The 19,356-nt window shown below is 41.6% G+C and overlaps 1 protein-coding gene across 1 annotated transcript in view; it reads left to right on the top strand.

Moving 5' to 3' along the window:
* The window catches only part of LOC147605978 (uncharacterized), a 39,058-nt gene extending 26,155 nt beyond the window's left edge, over positions 1 to 12,903 (top strand). The window contains exons 6-7 of the mRNA XM_086792603.1: positions 12,169 to 12,276; positions 12,374 to 12,903. Of these exons, the coding sequence (XP_086648729.1) occupies positions 12,169 to 12,276; positions 12,374 to 12,505 (240 nt within the window). The 3' untranslated portion in view covers positions 12,506 to 12,903. The remainder of the gene's footprint in view (positions 1 to 12,168; positions 12,277 to 12,373) is intronic.
* The last annotated feature ends 6,453 nt before the right edge of the window (positions 12,904 to 19,356 follow it).

Here is a 19,356-nt window from a genome sequence, read left to right as displayed (position 1 = left end):
TGTTATGAGATCCGATGGATGTTGGTAGACGCTCTACAAAGTCGATAGAAATGTCGATAAAAGGTTCATTGCATAAAAGGTTCATCGGGGATAGGCAAAGGTTGAAGTAACCCATCCTTTTTCGTATGTGGAACCTTAACTTTTTGACAAATCTTACATGCAAAGTTGCAAGACTTTCTCCACATCTTTCTCATGTTGCTCCGCAGTGGCTGAGAATATAAGTATGTCATCAAGAAATATAAAAACACACTTATCAAGAGGACTGCGAAAAAAATGGACATCATTTTATTGAAGGTTGCGGGTGCATTCGTAAGCCCAAAGGGCATGACTACGAACTTGTAGTGACCACACTCTGTTCGGAAAGCTGTTTTTGGAATGTCAGCTTCAAAAATGCGGACTTGATGGTAACCACTCTTGAGGTTGATCTTAGTGAATAATTTTGCACCGTCTAAACGCTCCAAAATGTAAATCCTTGGCATAGGAAACTTATTCTTAATGGTGAGTTTGTTTAATGCCCTATAGTCTACACAAAAGGCATGCAGACTTGTCCTTCTTTTGGACAAATAGGATAGGTGCAGCAAATGGTGAGGAACATGGCCGAACGAATCCGGCTCGGAGGAGCTCAGATAACTACTTTTCTAGCTCACCCTCTAAAATCTTGGAAAGACGATAGGGGATTTGCTAGGAGGTTCGGATCCAAGGACCAAATTGATATGATGGTCCTCAGGACGAGATGGGGGGAGTCTGGGCGGGAGATCATCCCTAAGCATAATGTCCTCACTCCCGCGCTTCCCGGGCGAGTCACATTGGTATTAGAGCATAAGGCTTTCTCTCATTCTTATGCGAGAACGATCTTATTAAGGTGCATACTATGGCCATTGATAGGATTACACATAGCAATACCAAGCATAATTGGAAGTGAACATTATGGTTTCTTGGAGTCTGTGAGGAGGTGCCGTATCTTCTATCTTTGTATTATGGAAGCTGCTTCTCACGCTCAAAGCAAGCTATAATGGAGTTCTATTTGTCTCATGGCTTCATGATGTTTTAGACAAAGAAGAAGAGCTAAGTATTCTTTGAGGTTACAAAGCTATTACTTTTTTGATTTATGTGTTTTGAACACCTAATCCTTGTGTGTAAATGCAAGGAAAAGTGTTTTATGTTTTTCTTGAATGTGTTTTAGGAAAAATGCTTTTCATGGTTGAGAAGCCTAGAATCTATAGGTCATCTCTATTGTGAGCATGATACTCAAGGACTGCAATATATGACATGGCTATATATATATGGTCATCTTTTGCATTCTTCAGTTTGATGGCTTTATGGACTCATGGCTTCCTTTAATGGGATGAATTCTTTTCATGGCTCCCTTTATTGGGATGGATTATATCTAGGGAGATTTCTTTCTTGGACGAGATTTATATAGATATTGGACTTTGCAAGAAATTTCTATGGACGAATTTGTCCACATTTATAGAGAAGAAATATCTCATGGATATGATGCTTTTATGGATAAAGTCCACCTCTACTCCAAGGTGTGTGGTCAGCATGGACATGTGGTAAGAGTTATGGTATACATCCTAGACTTCTTTTCTTAGACTTCTTTTCTAGGGATTTGGATCCATCCTCAGGTTTATGGATTATGTTTATGGCTCCTTTTTATGGGGATGAATTATTCTTTTTGGCTCCCTTTATTTGGGATGCAGTGGACTTATGGAACTCATGGTTCACATACCTTGTGTAGTGTTCTCTTGTCCTACGTGCTCTCTTGAAGATTGTTTCTAGCATGTGTGGGTGAAACAATAGAGAGCAGATGGAAGGGGACATGGACACTTGAGAGGGTAGTGTGAATGGCCGAAATGCTTATAAACTATGTGTAGCAGAAATGTTTATGGAGCACCAGGATATCTATGCCTGAGAATTTTATGTTACATACTTGAGCCCACCTCTCCTCCAAGGTGTGTGGTAAGAGTACCAACACGGAGTGCAAGTGGTAGAGTGGACATGACGCCTGGTTGGCAGGGGACTCATGTCTACGCCAAGGGTCATGTGAAGTGACACCTTGTTGGCAGGGGACTATGTCTACGCTAAGTGTCGGTAAACTGGAATTTGATATGCTGGGGACTTAATGTCTGCGCTTAGATCCAGTGGACGTTCTACATCTGCGGCATGGTTAATCGGTCTTCTATTTCCCGGCCTGGTCTTCGCATGTGTAAGCATGGAAGCTAGTGAGAAGGCCCTTGCACAGACTACTGTAAAAATATGGAAACAAGAGCTAGAAACTAGAAGACTAGAAGTGAAATAAGAACAAGATTGAAGGATAAAGAGTTACCTTGAGATGAGTGTAGACAAGACACAAGCTAGATACTTGTTATGATGTGACACCCACAATATATAGGTGTGTAGTACAAGAGATAGTAGCCACGCTGATATGTGGGACAAATAAGATGCCACATGGCAGACACACAGACTCAAGACAAAAGTTTATACTAGACTAGGAAAAGAGTACACCTAGTGTGCACTTATTTCCAACACCCTCCTTAAGTGGACACTAGGAGGAAGACAAAAGACAAGACTGAAAGACAGACAGAAGACAAGATAGAAAAGATCCTGAGACACCCCTCCTCAAGTGATATCCTCATATGGGTCCACAAGGGTAGGGACAAGATGGATCTAAAACAAGACATAGTCAGATTGATAGACAAATAGACAGACAGACAAGATTAGATAGACAAAATACTGACTGTAGACAAATAGATGGACCTTGAAGACATCCCCTCCTCAAGGGCAATCTCTGCCTCTTGGGTAGGGACAAGAGAGAGGTCCAAAAGCAAAATGAGTAAGACACTAGAACCCCTTGACCTACATCATCGGTGGTCAAAGTGGTAGACAAGAAAGATGAAGTAATCAGAAAGCCCACGTTTCATCATATGAGGAATGAACAGCAAGATCTGTTGATGGAGATGCTGCAGCAACATGGGTTGAGGTAGATGTAGGGGCTGATGTAGTGCGAAGATAATTGACATGAGAGGCTATAGTAGCTCCCTCCTGCATATATAGATCAAAGAATGAGATCATAAGTGCAATCTTAGAGTTTTTAGAGCGGGGTCCAAAAAGGGTATCCAAAGTGATCCATGCTCGAGAAGCAGACTGTATGTCGGAGATGTGATGAATGTAATCATCTCCAAGACCGAGCAAGATGATAGCATAGGCTTTGTCATTCTTGGCAGTGGGAACATAAGTGACAACTTGCTCAATGTCGGAATCTTCGGGAGCAGCATGGTGAACAACGTCCCAAAGACTTTCTTTCATAAGATGGCACTTGATTTTGATTTGCCAAATATGAAAGTTGGACCCATTGAATTTGTCGATAGACATGGGAGAATGAGTAGAAGAGGCCATGTGGGAAGGTCTTACCTCTTGCTAAAATGCAAGGGCAGTGTCTATTCCCTTACAAGATTGTAGAAATGAATGAAAGAAGAGATCAAATTGTTTTTAGGAGCCGGCTCTCTCACCACTTGTCAAGGCCATAGCATGTGACAGCCCATCGAAGCATGAGGAACCAGCAGTTTGCAGATATGAGGATAACAAAAGGACTGACCAGCAAACTGAAGGAGACAATGCACAGTACCTTGTAGACTCTTCAAGAGGAAGCGATGGCAGAACTGAATGCAGCAAATAGCTCGTTAACAGGAGGAAAGTTGATCTGCAGCTGCCTCTAGATGATGCACAATAAATCCCAGGCAGAGACAGTTCCTTGAGTCGATGAAGAAGGCAGCCAAAGGAGAGCAGCAACAATACAGCGGGCTGTAGCAGTTCCAATATGACGGGCAGCAGCAGCTCCAAGAGAGATAATAGTAGCAGCTCCACGAAAACTTTGAATAAGGACAGCCCGATGGCTGAGATGAAGGCAATGGGCTGAAGAGGCTAGGAGGAACCTCGCTCTGATACCATGTAAAAATATGGAAACAAGAGCTAGAAACTAGAAGACTAGAAGTGAAATAAGAACAAGATTGAAGGACAAAGAGTTACCTTGAGATGAGTGTAGACAAGACACAAGCTAGATACTTCTTATGATGTGACACCCACAATATATAGGTGTGTAGTACAAGAGATAGTAGCCATGCTGATATGTGGGACAAATAAGATGCCACATGGCAGACACACAAGACTCAAGACAAAAGTTTATACTAGACTAGGAAAAGAGTACACCTAGTGTGCACTTATTTCCAACAACTACCACCCCGGCCTCAACAGCTTCAGTGGGGTGAGCTAGCCTCTCACACCAACCGCCTAGGCGCTAGTTCTCCAACTCCGACTCCTTCGGTTGGCGCAATTGTCAGTCGCGAGATCGAAGATAAGCAGAAGGGCAACCGTGACTAGGAGTATGAGCGAAATGATTTGCTACATAGGTGGTTAGAGAGTCATTGTCATGTTTGATAGCAGCATAGGTGGCTAGAGAGGAGTCGTCCTGTTTGACAGTGGTAGTATGGAGGATGTGGTCATGGAATATGCCGCTCGGTGAGCTCATTTTCCGTTAAGGTCGGTAGATAAGAAAGTGGAGGGATTTAGCACAGGCATTACAACGAGCATTGAGTTTGAAGCTCGTCATGCTAAGTTAGTCATCTACATAATTTGTGCGTGATTTCATGGTTGCCCCTCTTGTAGGTGCAGGCATCATCTTAGGGATCCAGTGATTTCATAAGTTTACCCCAAACGTTGATTGGGAGCAGCCCACATTCCGGATTACCCAAATCGTGTCAAAGACTTCTCTGATCATTAAGTGTGAACCAGGGATACCTAACTTGACGGTCATTAGCCATATCCAGGCTAAAAGAGAGATTCGGAAAGGTGCACAATGTGCGGTGATCTATGTTCAGGCCACCTAGATTGTTACGAGAGCTTCGGAGGAGTACAAGGCCCTACATGACCGGTTTGAGAAGATTTTTCTTTGGGACAACCTGCCTTCTAAGCTTCCTCCATCTAGACCGAACTCCTTCTAGGTTCCGAAACCCCAAGCAAGTTTCCATATTGCTTGAGCAAGGCCAAGGAGATGGAGTTGGACTGTCAACTCCACGAATTGCTGTGAGGGTTTCATACGCTCTAGTGTCTCTATTCACAGTCCCGATTCTTTTTGTGAAAAAGAAGGATGGATCCTCTCAGCTTTGCGTAGATTATCAACAAGCTAATGATCAAGGCAAGTTTCCAAAACCTTGGATTGATTACATCTTAGAGAGGTTGAATGGCACTAAGGTGTTTTCAAGATTGACCTCAAAAATGGGTACCATCAGGTACGAATTGTGGATGGGGACATCTCCAAAACCGCATTCCTAACTGAGCAGGCCCACTACGAGCTCGTGGTCATGCCCCAGCTACATTTAACCGTATGATGATGCAGGTTTTTAGGGACTTGATAGGCAAGTGTGTCGTCATTTTTTTGGATGACATATTGATGTATTCAGCTACAGAAGAGCAGCATGACATTGACGTTGAAAAAGTGAGAAAAATTCTAGAAAGCAATGAGCTTTATGTCAATGAAAAAAAATTAAAGTTTTATCTATACAAGGTTCATTACCTCAGATATATAATGAGTGTCGAATGCAATTGATTAGACTCTGCAAAGGTGGCAGATATCCTTAATTGGGAGATTCTAAAAATTGCATATGACATTCGGTCGTTTGTGGGCATTTGCCACCCACATCGACAAGTTTTTTGACGTCTCGACTTAAAGGTGTCAAGACTTGGAGGCAATAGATTCACATGACCCCTTGTGGATTATAGGCTTTCACGGACCTTAAGGTTGTATTATATGAGGCTCCTTGTTTAGCATTAGCCTCCTGGGATGACCCATTCCAGGTGATCACCAATGCGAGTAACATCGCTATCGGAGCAAAATGGGCATCCGGTTGCTTATATGTCCCGTAAGCTTATTGGGTATGTGAGCTGGAACTCTTCGTAGTGATACATGCCCGAAAGCATTGAAAGCATTTTCTTTATGGTCATGACTTTGATGTTTGCAGAGATCACCAGGGTTTGCGCTAGCTTCAAACGATGCCCAGGGCAAATCGGAGCGACCGTCAACACTACTGGAGCCAGATTTTCCAGTAGTTTGGTGAAATGATCGAGTACATTCCAGGCAAGGCCAACCCAGTGGCCAATGCCTTGAGTAGGAAAGAAACCGTGTCCTACATCCAATCCTTACAGATGGATCTTACTAGTACACGACTAGACCAGATGAAGCACAAGTATGCGGATTCGGCATTGGACCCCACAGACCATGCCATTTTTTGATTCGCGATGATTGGCTTTTTTCAAAAGTCGCCTTTGTGTGTTGAAACAATTCCAAGCAACTCTTCTCCACGATGCCCACGATGCCATTTACAAGTAGTCATAGGTGCATGAACTCGACTTTGGAGGAGCTAGAGCGGCAATTTTATTGGCCTTGAATAAGGCTGTTCACTCATGTGCAGCACTGTTTCATTTGTCAAAAAGTGAAAGCTCCTCGCTGGGAAGAAGATAGAGTTGTTACAACTTTCACCTATTCCGGAAGGATCTTTTCAGGATATCTCAATGGATTTTGTGACGGGCTTGCCTCCTAGTCCGGGTGAGCGTAATACGCAATGTTTGATCATTTTAGCAAATTTGTTATGCTTATTTCTTGTAGGGCTAACGTTACTGTTGAAGATGTTGCTAGGTTGTTTATCATGCATTGGTACCCCATAGGTGGCATATCTAGGACCATTGTGTCAGATTGAGATGCCAAGTTTACCAATCATTTCTGGAGGGCATTATTTAATAACTTTGGAACTAAGTTGAATTTTTCGAGTGCATTTCATCCACAAATGGACGGTCGGATGGAGATTTACAATTAATTGGCGTCATAGTCACAAGAAATGTTTCGAGGTTTTTCGGGTTTTGTTTCGAAAGGTTTCGTCCCTTGGCTAAGAAACCACAAGGTTTCGAAAAATCAATAATTTCATAAAGTACAAATACTTAAGGAACTTATAGTAGCCATCTAAAAACAGTGTAATGATGAAAAAATGGTGTCTTCTCACACATCTCTGGGAACCATCCTTATTTTGGTGAGACATTATGACAATTTTGCTTGAAAGATGCCACAAGTGGTTCAATCAAGGACTCTTAAGAAATTGAAGAAGAGTAAGTAGATATCGGAAAAGATTTAAGACATTGAAGGATGGTGTATGAAGAAAAAGGGGAAAGAAGAGAGGAGAAGAGCAAGGGAGAAGAAGAGGAGGAGAGAAGAAGAGAATGAAGGAAGGAGTAGAGGTGAGAGAAGTAGCAAAAGATGGAAAAGGGAAGGAGGAAGGTAGGAGAAGAAGAGGGAAGGAAGGTGATGAGGAGGATATGGAAGAAAAACAAAAATAAAAAAATCTCAGAAAAATCAGGGGGGGGGGGGAAAAAACGAAACCTTAAATTTGGGCGAAATTGCCGTACTTGAGAGGTTTCGAGGTTTTTAAAAACCGTTTAGAAGTTTTGAAAGCTAGAAACAGGTTTTTTTGTTACTATGATTGGCGTTCGACGTGCTCAAGTGATAAGTTCATGACCAGCAAGGTAAGTGGGAACCATTTTTACCTTTAGTTTAAGCTGAATGACTCATTTTCTTCAGCTATTAGCAAGACTCCATATGAAGCAACACTTGGAAGAGTGTTCTAGTCATTTTTGACCAGGACGTCATCCTCAGTGCCTGAAGCTAACCGATTGACAGAGTCTTACTAGGAGATTTTGGAGTCTGTGAAAGACAGGTTGGCTAAAGCGTAGGAGGCCTATACTCAACACGCCAACAAGGATAGAAGAGATGTGAGCTTCTAGGAAGGAGATTGGGTTTCTATTTGCTACTTCCCTTAGTGCTAGGCTTCATTATGGTCGAGTCTACCCTGCATCTTTGGAGGTTTGACAGAAACTCAGTACGAAGGGTTTGTGTGAATATATGCTCTTATGTGTGGAGTGCGTGTGTGAGAGCATATCTTGATACAGAGTTCTACACCCACTATTGGGCACTGATGACGTTAGTGGGGATGTCGTAGTATCTAGTCCATACTATGCATAATGGAGTTGATAGTTATATAGTCTTGTGGGTTGACCACCATGAGTATATAACATGCAGGTTCCTAAAAGGTGAATTTGGGCATGTTCCTGGATTCATCTAGGTATTCTTAGCAGTCATCTCCTGTTTGTACACTATGCCAGGGCCTCTATTGTGGGTGTGCTCGCTTGTATTTAGTGTCTTCCCATTTTTCCTCTCTCTCCATATTTTTTCCTATTTTTTTGGAGCTGTGTATGGGCTGTCGGCTGCCCCAGATGACTGGCCGACTATGTTTGTGCTGCCTAACCGACTGATCTGGTGTTGCCCGACTGTACTTTAGTGCTGGCCGATTGCCCTTCTACTGGTCGACTGGGTATTTTACTGGTCATGGGCTGCTAGGGCAGCTGTTGGCTGACTTTGGGCTGGCCGACCAGCAGCCAGGGGCCGTATAAAATGGCCCCTTGTCCCCACACTCCATGTTTATTTTCTGGGATTTATTGGTGTATATAGCAAAGTTACACAGCTTCCCTCTCTCTTTCATCTGTGTATTGCTCTCTATAGCAGTTGTCTTCATTTCCGCTGTGCATTCTGACAGGTATATATATCTCAGGATCATGAAGCAAAGGTTGAAACAAGTGGACAAGCGATGCCCAAAGTTATCGTTTCGGAGCTTTGAACCTTTTCTCATTCTAAAGAAGATCAATGAGGTTTCTATGAAGTTGAAGCTACTCGGGCTCCCCCAGCAGGGGGCACTTGGGCACCAGAGATTCGCTGGATCTTCATAGAGATGAGGAGGACTGGCCTCAGTAGAGGATGGGAGGACAGATTTGCTTTGAGCATCCTGAGAGCTTGGGAGCTGCTGAGACCGGGGCTCTCTCAGCGACCTCCTTCTTGTGTTGAGGAGCGGGCCAGACAGCCGCTCATCTGGAGCCCAGCGGTTCGCACAGAGCAGGGTCATATGTTGGGTTCTCGGCCTCGTCTAGCCTTGGGACCTTTAGCGGCAGGCCCAGCATGTAGCTTTGGAGACTGGCAGGCCTTCTGCAGTCTCCCAGAGGAGATCCAGGTGGAGAGGCTGAGTCACTTCAGAGGGGGGTTGATTATGAGGGATGATATTCAGGAGGCACTCACAGAGGAGTGGTTCACGCCTTTCGAGCCAGTGGCCCCATGGTGGATGGGAGCCTTTACACAGTTGGAGATCCTGATTGCTGTCAGAGCTTGCACTGAGGATGGCAGATGCCTCTACTATGAGATTCAGGATGAGGGCAGACTTCAGAGAGTGGAGGTGGAGTCGCCTTTGGTTGCAGAGTGCACCTTTCAGAGGATACGGGTAGTGGCCGCCGCTTCTCGGAAGTGGCATATTGACCCCGACCCTGCAGATGTGCTCCCGGATTGGCGCACATGGGCATATGCAGCGCGTCCCTTGGCCCGGCTACAGTGGGACCTTGGGGAGTACGAGTGGCATGATCCTTATGCATCCCTTGAGGCCACAGAGATCACCTTTTTCCAGTATACAGTTCGGCTCGGGCGGCATATTTTGACGGCGAGGAGGATGGTCTCTCCAGCTGCAGCGGGGCATTGGCGGCTACAGAGACTCTCACAGGATTTCCTGGAGGATTTTTGGGCTCGGCTCTGGGCTAGTCGATAGGTCCGCAGGATCTCGACTTTCCAGTGGCTGGTCGCCCCCACAGGGACTCAGCAGTTGGCATTTGGCTTGTTTACAGCGGTCTTCCGGCGGCCTGCGTCCGATGCGGCCACCCTATGGAGACACAGAGACATTGCCTTTGGGATTGCCCTCAGGCGCAGCAGATTTGGCTACGGATGCTGCGTATTCTGGCCCCCCTCTCTCCAGAGGGTATGTTTACGTGGGGTGCCGCTGCTTGGTTGACTTCGTCAGGGCCTGCTATGGGCTATGAGATGGAGCAGGACAGTCAGGCCATCAGATTCATTAGGGGCCAGCCTCGCCTGGTTCCGGCACCGGATTTCTCGTCCGCCAGCTGGACACAGGAGAGGGATTTACGATGGGAGCTCCTCAGCAGCCTCACCATCTGGTTCACCTGGAGGGCCCGGTGTTTCACGGCCTTTGAGGGGAGACTGGAGCCACCAGCAGAGACTGTACGGGGGATTTGGCAGGAGTTGATCCACACCCTGCGAGGACAGTATGACCGCATTCGGGGCGACTCGGATGAGGCGATCTTGCGGTGCCAGGCCTTTCACACCACCTGGCGCAGCGGCCCCTTCTATACCTTACACACGGGATCCCCCCATTGGCATTACAGGCCACCTGTTTGGCTTCCCCCCCCCCCCCTATTGTATGATTTAGCCCCTCAGTCCTTTGTACTGATGCTTGTATTTTGCAGCACCTAGGGAGAGTCTCCCGGGCTGCCTTGCTGTATTCACTGCTCTGTTTCTCTTATGAGCAGGAGAGATCTTTTGTAGCCCTACGGGCGTTTTTATATAACTAATGAAAGGATCTTTTCTCGGAAAAAAAAATAGTAACATCCTAAGAGAGCTAAGAGCTGAAAGATGAACCACTGAATCGTCGCGGTAAACTCCTCCGGTGGTGGGCAATGATGGCTCGAATCTGCCGATGGTGAGGGAGTCGTGGACGCGATCCAATAGGCTCTCTCTATGGCGTCTAAGCTCAAGTATGAAGAGCCCTAAGCACCTTTGGTCCTCAAAGTCCATGATCCGACCGCAAAGGTCCAAAGCCTTCACGGAACAGGCAGTGGTACCTCCCTCGGATCTCATAGTAGACAGTACAACGACATATATAGTGTTCCTCCGACTCCACCTCCTGATGGCAAAGCTGGCATATGCGGTTCTCTAGTGCTATATCCTCATATCGACCTGTCTCTATCCTCAGCTGGTGTGAAGAGGTGCTATTCTGTCCAATAGCACTCCGAATACCATGTGAGAGGTGTGTGTCCATGTAAGCATGGCTCTGAACGGCTGAGATCTAAGAACGGGCAGTCCAGGCTGTAAGCAAAAGGCGGGAGTGCATCAATATTCATGCGAGAGAGAGAGAGAGAGAGAGAGAGAGAGAGAGAGAGAGAGAGAGAGAGAGCCAGAGCAGAAGGTGGGAGAGGAAGAAGGGTTCATCTGCAAAAGGGAAGGGGGGGGGTGGGGGGCCCGCCGGAGGCTCTAAAGGGTCAAATTGCCTCGCTGGAATCTGGATGCCTAACAGCTCTGAGCTGATGACTCTCATTTTACCAATATCCTTTCGGTACACAGGAAGCACCTGGTTAGACTCATTGCCTCTAATTCGAAGAATTCAGGTCCAAAAGGGAGATGGCAACAGAAACACAGACCACCAGGATAATACAGCAAGTATGCATCTGCACTACTTGAAAAAATATGGACCATAGTTGGAGAAGTAATTGTGTTTGTTGCTCACAACAGGTTGTACAAGTGCTGAGGATGTGTGCTGTGGGGGGTTTGCTGTAAGTGCTCCACAAGTGGGGAATGAGGGGCTTCTGGTATAAAAGGCCCCTATGACCTATATATATACATACATACATAGGCATTCTTACATGCATACATACATACATACACATGCTTGCATGCGTACATAAATATATATGCAGCATTTTGAGGAAGACAGAAAGCATAGATGCTTGGAGTCTTGTGTGATCCTTTAAGGTCATTTTGATGCATGCAGCCAACCAGAGCTGACTTGAAATATATATAATAATTATATATATATATATATATATATATATATATATATATATATATATAGAGAGAGAGAGAGAGAGAGAGAGAGAGAGAGAGATATCAATGCATAATATGCATGCATGTATGTATTTATATCTGTTTATGCATACATATGTACATAATACAATACATATATATGCAGCATTGCAAGGAAAACAGAAAACATAGATGCTTGGAGTCTTATGTGATCCTTTAAGGTCATGTTGATGCATGAAGGGAAGCAGAGCCCACTTAAAAAATGAAATGTGATATGTGTGTGTGTGTGTGGAGAGAGAGAGAGAGAGAGAGAGAGAGAGATTATGCGTATATCTATGTATGCATACATACATACATACATATATATGCAGCATTTCAAGGAAAACAGAAAACATAGATGCTTATGTGATCCTTTAAGGTCATTTTTATGAATGCAGGGAACCAGAGCTGACTTCAAAAATGAAATGCTGTTTAAGTGTTTCGGGATCAATTACAATGACCTTCCTAGAATATTTCGAAAAGGCTCATATGTATTTAGGAAAAAGGTAAAATAGAGCTTTTTTTGGGGGGAAAAATTGCATGTTTCGTAGAATGAATATGATGTAATTTGGAAATCAGATACTGCATTTTGTCTTGTTACAGTTAGAAGAGCCTGTCAACATGGGAAATGGTGCCAAGCTTTCTATAAAATCCAGATATGTGTTAACTATTGAACATGGAGACATTATCAGTGACACCTTTTGGAAAGAAAACCCTCATATTCTTCAAGTATAGGAAATATTATATGGGAATAGTACTCCCATCATATGTGCTCCTTGCTCATCTGAGCCACTGCAGGTCATTATTCCCTGTACACGTATAAATGCTTAAATTAGCTTGATAGGCTCTCACTTATGTAAAGCCCCATTAAGAAGGAAGGAAGAGGGGAAGGATGAAGTAGCTTTGCTATAGCTGTTGACATATGAATGTGATTGCCAGCACATACGAGGAGAAACCTCAAGCCAAAAATTTCGAGATGGTTTGCTGCATAATGTTGTTATCAATGGACATGTTTCACTTCTGAAGCTTTACCGTGATGCCCAAAACTTTTAAAGGTGCATCTCAATATGGTACATATGCTGTTAGAAGGGTGTTTGCAAACAGTATGAATTGTGTAGTAGTGATCCACTTTTTGAGCTGCTTGATTGTGACTTTGTTGTCTCTCTACTGTTAAAATTAGAGCAATGTGATGAGCTATGGTGGATCAAATACTAGAATCAACATCATTAACAAAGTGATTAGATAATAATTAAGACGTAATTAGTGAGCAATTAATTAATAGCTTAATGTAAGCATGGATAATCAAACACCAGCAAATTCTCATTAGGCCAATGCCTCAATTTATAGAGTTTATATCCAAGCATCTAATTCCACTGATTTTTCCTTGATTCACTCCACCTCTTTTGCTTGATTCTCTCCACCTTTCACAGAATATCTCCACACTTCCTAAATCTTCTCATGCTATCCTTTATTCTCTCCCAGTAGATTCTTCTCACCTTTTCACCGATTCTCATATTTACAGATTCTCTTTTACAGCCTCTAACCAAGGGCTTGTTCCCGCACACATCCTATTCACTTGTATATTTCAACAGTTTTCCTCAAGTGAATACTCCTAGAACACCTGGATCCTATACCAAGTTTTCCTCTTACTTGATAGTCCGCGACCAGTGTCTAGCACACCTCCCCTCAAGTTAACTTAGCACACCTGGACCCTATACCAAGTTTCTCTCTTACTTGATAGTCCGCTCTGGCGACCAGTGCCTGAAGTTCCTAAACTCATAGTCCTTGACACTCTCTCTATGTGTCCAAGGCTTACTACAAGTGCTCGCGACCTTGACTAAAGTGCTCACATACATCTACCACGTGGTCTACATCATCGGTGGCTCAGAGGTGGTTTTACTTTGTTGGGACAGGTTACATTGGGTTGTGGGGTCTCTCTCTCTCTCTCTCTCTCTCTCTCTCTCTCTCTCTCTCAGAGATTCACATGGCTCCTCACTCTTTAGAGCCTTACATCTTCTCTTGTCTTCAGTCTTCTTGTCGTGGCAGCTTCTCTTTACGCGTCCATGTCTTTCTCTTCTTTCAGTCAATGCAAAATGATGATTATCATAAATTTATCAGCATAATTTTACTAGAAATTACATTAAATCAAGGGTAATCAATTTGTACGGAATGGTTGGAGTATTAAACCAACTCCGAATTGTAATTTGAAGTTATAGGAATTTGTATCAGATATCTAATGATTAATTTGAATTCTCAATTGTATCAAAATATAATGATTAGTATTGATTAATTATTGATTAGCAAATTAATCTTTTGTTTTGTGTGCAAAAAACAGAGTATGCAGGGAGTCCAGATCTGGGACCTTAGACTTCAAATGAGTTCAAATGCTTTCAAGGCCATCAATAGCAATTAGTCTAGTAGAGGATTAAGCCAAGAAACACAAGATTTGATCAAACATTGAATGCTTAATCTCTGTTTTATCAAAGTCACATGCAGATTTGATGAAGAGCTTAGATCTCACTGTAGACTTGATCAAATCAATTTTTGACTTCACCAGCTTGTAGAGCATGCTTGAAAACTCTTGAAGCTATAAAGAATTAGACCAATTTGATTAGATGAAGTAGAAATATCAAATTTCTTTCTGAAAAATGATGCCATCGAATTTGTAAATTTTTGGAGTTCTAGGCGACAGTTTGCGCTTCTGATTAGACTGGCTGGAGCATAGATGAGTTGGCTATGTTGGGCTAGAAGGGTTTGGGCTAATATTGAGTATGCAAGAAGAGGGAGCTCCTCCACCCACTGGCTGGGGGTACAGAGGTTAGTTGAAAATAATTAAAATTTTTGATTATTTTTAATTATCTACTAATTTTAATTAACTAGATAATGGACTCATAAACTTGATGAATTCTAGGCTTGGCTTTGATACCATGTTAAAATTAGAGCAATATGATGAGTTATGGTGGATCAAATACTAGAATCAATATCATTAATAAAGTGATTAGTGAGCAATTAACTAATAGCTTAATGTAGGCATAGATAATCAAAAATCAGTAAATCCTCGTTAGGTCAATGCCTCAATTTATAGAGTTTACATCCATCCCATTGATTTCTCCTTGATTCACTCCACCTCTTTTGCTTGATTCTCTCCACCTCTTCCAGAATATCTCCACACTTCTTAAATCTTCTCATGCTACCCTTTATTCTCTCCTAGTAGATTCTTCTCACCTTTTCACAGGTTCTCTCACATTTATAGATTCTCTTTTACAACCTCTAACCAAGGGCTTGTTCCCGCACACATCCTATTCACTTGTATATTTCAACATCTACTCTATTGTTTCTACTTAGACATCCTTGTCTTAGGCTTCTTACATATTTGACAATCCTTCAAATTAGCTGTCTGAAGCTCATGGACATGGAAATTTTTCCTATCCAGGCTTGCTTGTTTGATGGACAAAGGGTCATGTGCCAACAACCGCTCAATGATAAAAAAGCTTCTCTAATGGAAAGGATATCTAGAAATGGGAAAAGAAATTCTTTTTAGTGGCGTCAAATTGCCCCGCATGCTGTGAGGCATCAAATGGTTGAAATGAGTAACACAGTGATCCATAGTTAGCCAAATCACACGAGTTCTTGATCATTAGGTGCTGCAAGTTCACTCCTACCTCTCTAAAAGTTCATCTTGTTACTTATGTTCTTATTTAAGGAAAAACATGTTCTTTAGGTCACCTATTAAAAGTGCTCTTGTTCTAGCAACAATAAAAGTAGCACGCCACACTTTCGTTCCAAATGGAACAGCTCACTTCAAGGCATTTTTTATAAGCATCATGTGAAGTGTTTTTCATAGTTTTCATTCGGCTTGCTCATGTTAAACTCTCTCTCTCTCTCTCTCTCTCTCTCTCTCATGTGTTTAAGATGTGGGCCCTTGTTCCCATTGTTCAGCCTCTCGTATACTCTTTATCCATGGCCGCTTCTTGATCATTTCCATCTAACTCTCTTATATGCACATTTGAGACACCAAAACATGTGCAACAAAATGTATCCAAGATGATGAACTGGGCACCTTATTCATAACTGGATGTCCAAGGACATCCAGTTATGAATAAAGAATCTAGCAGTACCAATGGTTCCTTCTCTTTTGTTGGATGGACGCACATGAGAGTGGGAGCCTAGGAGCTTGAAACTCATGTACTTCGGGTGTGATCAGAGAGAGAATCAGCAAGATTTATGAGTGAATTTCACGTCCACACAGAGCAAAGTTCATGATTATCATTATTGTTTTTGCATTGGTTATAAAAGTCTTGTGAGGGTAGAGTGCATAATGTAAGCTAACTTGAAATTATAGTGAACTTAGAACACTAAAAATGCATTATCTTTTTTGCAAAAATACTTTTTAAGAACAAAAGAAGAAAATGATAGAGAAGTGAGAAAATTGCAATAAGCAAAGATGTAATGACAGTTGCATTCTACGCTTGCACTCTTGTCGATGGCTATTCGAGCTGCTAAGAGTGTGGTTATAAGGTAAGGAGGCAAACATACAATGATCATTGATGAATTGTCTACAACTTTCATAGTGCGTCTACAAGGCCTTGAGATGCGGAGCAACCATGATTGACCGTGTGGGTACACGATTATAGTTAGTTCGTGGTGTAGGGTGGACCTCTAAAGAACTAGAGATTGTGTAGCATATCTTCATCTCTCACGGCCATCTTGGTTCATCTTGGGTCTACTTAGGGCCTCACAATGTCAAGATAAGATGTTGAAAAGTAATGTCTACCTACCTTGATGTGCCTCATTTCTCGCTAATAGTTTGCACCTACTTCTATTCTATATGGGTACACGGTGGTGTGCCATAGTCCATGGTGTAGGCCATCGTTTGGTGCTTGAATTAGGTCTATATGTTAGGTCGCTCAACCATGGATAACTAAAATTGATTGAGGGTGGACATTGATAGCTAACACATGCACGTGTCTAAAGAAACAAACCATCATAGGGTGTAAGTGTACATTTGTTAATTCCACATTTTATCATTATTGGAGAGAGCATAAATGTGTGTGTGTGTGTGTGTGTGTGTGTGTGTGTGTGTGTGTGTGTGTGTGTGTGTGAGAGAGAGAGAGAGAGAGAGAGAGAGAGAGAGAGAGTTATGTTAGTGTCGTTTTTCTTTCTCATTTTAAAATCTTTCCAAGACTCTTTTTAACAATTTTAAATCTTGCTCTCCCCCCCTCCCCTTCTCTCTCTCTCTCTCTCTCTCTCTCTCTCTCTCTCTCTTTTCTCATATCACCATGCAAAAACTTCTTTGGTTTGCATATTAACATTGTGGTGGATGGTCTATACATTTCTTTATATTTCAAAGGCTACATTTTTGTTGTGAAATGATCTGAATGAAAAGATCACATTAACATTACAACAGGTACTATAAAAGTATTTGGTGTCAAAAAATTTACTGGTGGTAAGTATCGCATAATTTTTTACAGTGGTGTACGATATGGCAAGATTTGTGCTAGACAAAGAGGTTTCAATAGTTTACTTGGTCCTCATTCCCACTAAAGAAGCATCAAGAAGGAAATGTAAAAAATTATTATATGATCTTTTTTCCAAGAAATTACCTAAGCTTTCTCACTCAAATAATAACATGAAAATTAGACAATCAAAATTATCACTTCACCAAAGCTTAGTGTAACAAAGAAAAATACTCAACATCACTCCAAGAACAAACTCCTTGGGTGCAATCTTTCCCCTGACATGCATGGCTCTCTTTTCACATGCAGTATTTAAATCATATTCATATTTTTAGTCTATAAAGTCATAAATAGTACCTATTTCACTTTTGGGCTTTTAGCTTTACATTAAATAACTTTGGCTAAGGTTTACATATGATAAAACCATGGCTCAACAACATATACAAACGGACCAATGCTTACAAATTTACTTGTGCTCATATACACATTAAACTATCTTGTGCACACATGTATGTAAACTCTAGCCACATAATGGGCTACAAAATAATCAATGTTATAATTAATACATAATCTTCGTCTTCTCACACTACCGCTTAATCCACCATTTGTACCCTTCTACATCTCATCACCTATACTCATAGACATGATCCACGTTAGTTAAATAATCAATTAATCTCGACACTATCTTGAGAAATAGGCAACCATAGTATCAAAGTGCACATATACACACTGGCACAATACACACGGGCGTCTTCGATATAAAATAAGAAAATGAAATTCCTAATGATATAAGAGTGACTTTCATAACATTCCTTCTTGCTTGGATTGCAACAACTATCCTCAGTAGCATAAATGTATGAGGATGGCTTTATGATTAGTGTGGAAAACTCAATACATAATGTACACGTGTAATAATCGACTCAAATGAACATATGTGAAATAAGTTTGTCTCATAATATAGAGACACATTCCACATAAACATCAGATGATAGAAGATATAAATGTGCTTGGTGTATGTATATGCAATGAATTTGATGTCCCATACCACCAGATTAACTCCACATAACACGCCTTAAGAATAGAAGTTTGAGATAGAAGGGTCGGTTCTCCCTGAAACTTTTATTCTGACATAAAATTTTCTCATCTTAAGACTAATTAACAAAATGATAATAATACTTGAAACATCTTAAGGGTGGTTGCAAGATCAGGGTGCCCAGTTTTGTCCACTCAGGCACCCTGTAAATAGTAAAAAAACAGGCATTTGTTTACCTTTAGTGGCTAATCTCTCCTAGTAAATGGAGGAATTTTGTTTCAAGTTCTCTTGTTGGAACATCATATTCAAAGTTGGAAATATAGTTGCATAATTTGATTAAGCATTAGATAGTCAAAAGTCCTCATTTTCTTAGGTACAAAGTCAATGTATACACCCTGTCCCAAATTTAAACTGATTCCATAAAATGCTAATATCTTTTACATATAAACTCATATGAGATTCCCACTTTGTACCTTAGATCTTCACATAATATGGAGCTTAACTTGATTTTTCGAGAAAATTTTAAGATATTTGTCTATTTTCTTTAAATATTTCAAGGTCTTTAAAGTGTTATAATATATGCCACTTTTTGTACCCACAATAGCTACCACTTAAAATCCTCAATCTTATAGATCAAAAGAGTGGGTAGATACTGAGACATTAGTAGAATGTGGTGGTTAGTAAAAATTACAAATCCAATGGTTGGATTTTTAATGATCTCTTTTTCAAAATTCTTCCAGACTATCAGAAGGCCTGCAAATATTAATAATCTAATTAGTAAATTTACATTTTTGATGTGAATCATCTAAAACCTATAGGGACTAGTGTACTTATAATGGTGCATCTACGAAAAAATAAATTGGATCACTCTAAGTATGGAAAGATCATTTGTTTATCATTTCATCATATTTTTGATTAATTTTGATTAATTTTGATTAATTAGACTAATTTATATAAATTTAAGTTATATTGGGTTAATTTAAGGGCAAGCGTATTTTATATTATTTGCTTGATCTCATTTTAAGTACCTTGCCCCCCAAAATTTGCTCTCCAAGCATTGTCCCAGTCCAGCATAAACTGGATAAAATTGGACACCC

Source organism: Cibotium barometz, chromosome 58, assembly GCF_041138505.1.
Source record: "Cibotium barometz isolate CiBa-2024 chromosome 58, ASM4113850v1, whole genome shotgun sequence".
NCBI lineage: Eukaryota > Viridiplantae > Streptophyta > Polypodiopsida > Cyatheales > Cibotiaceae > Cibotium > Cibotium barometz.
Note: the sequence above shows the minus strand (reverse complement) of the source record. Positions and strands in the feature narration are given on the sequence as shown.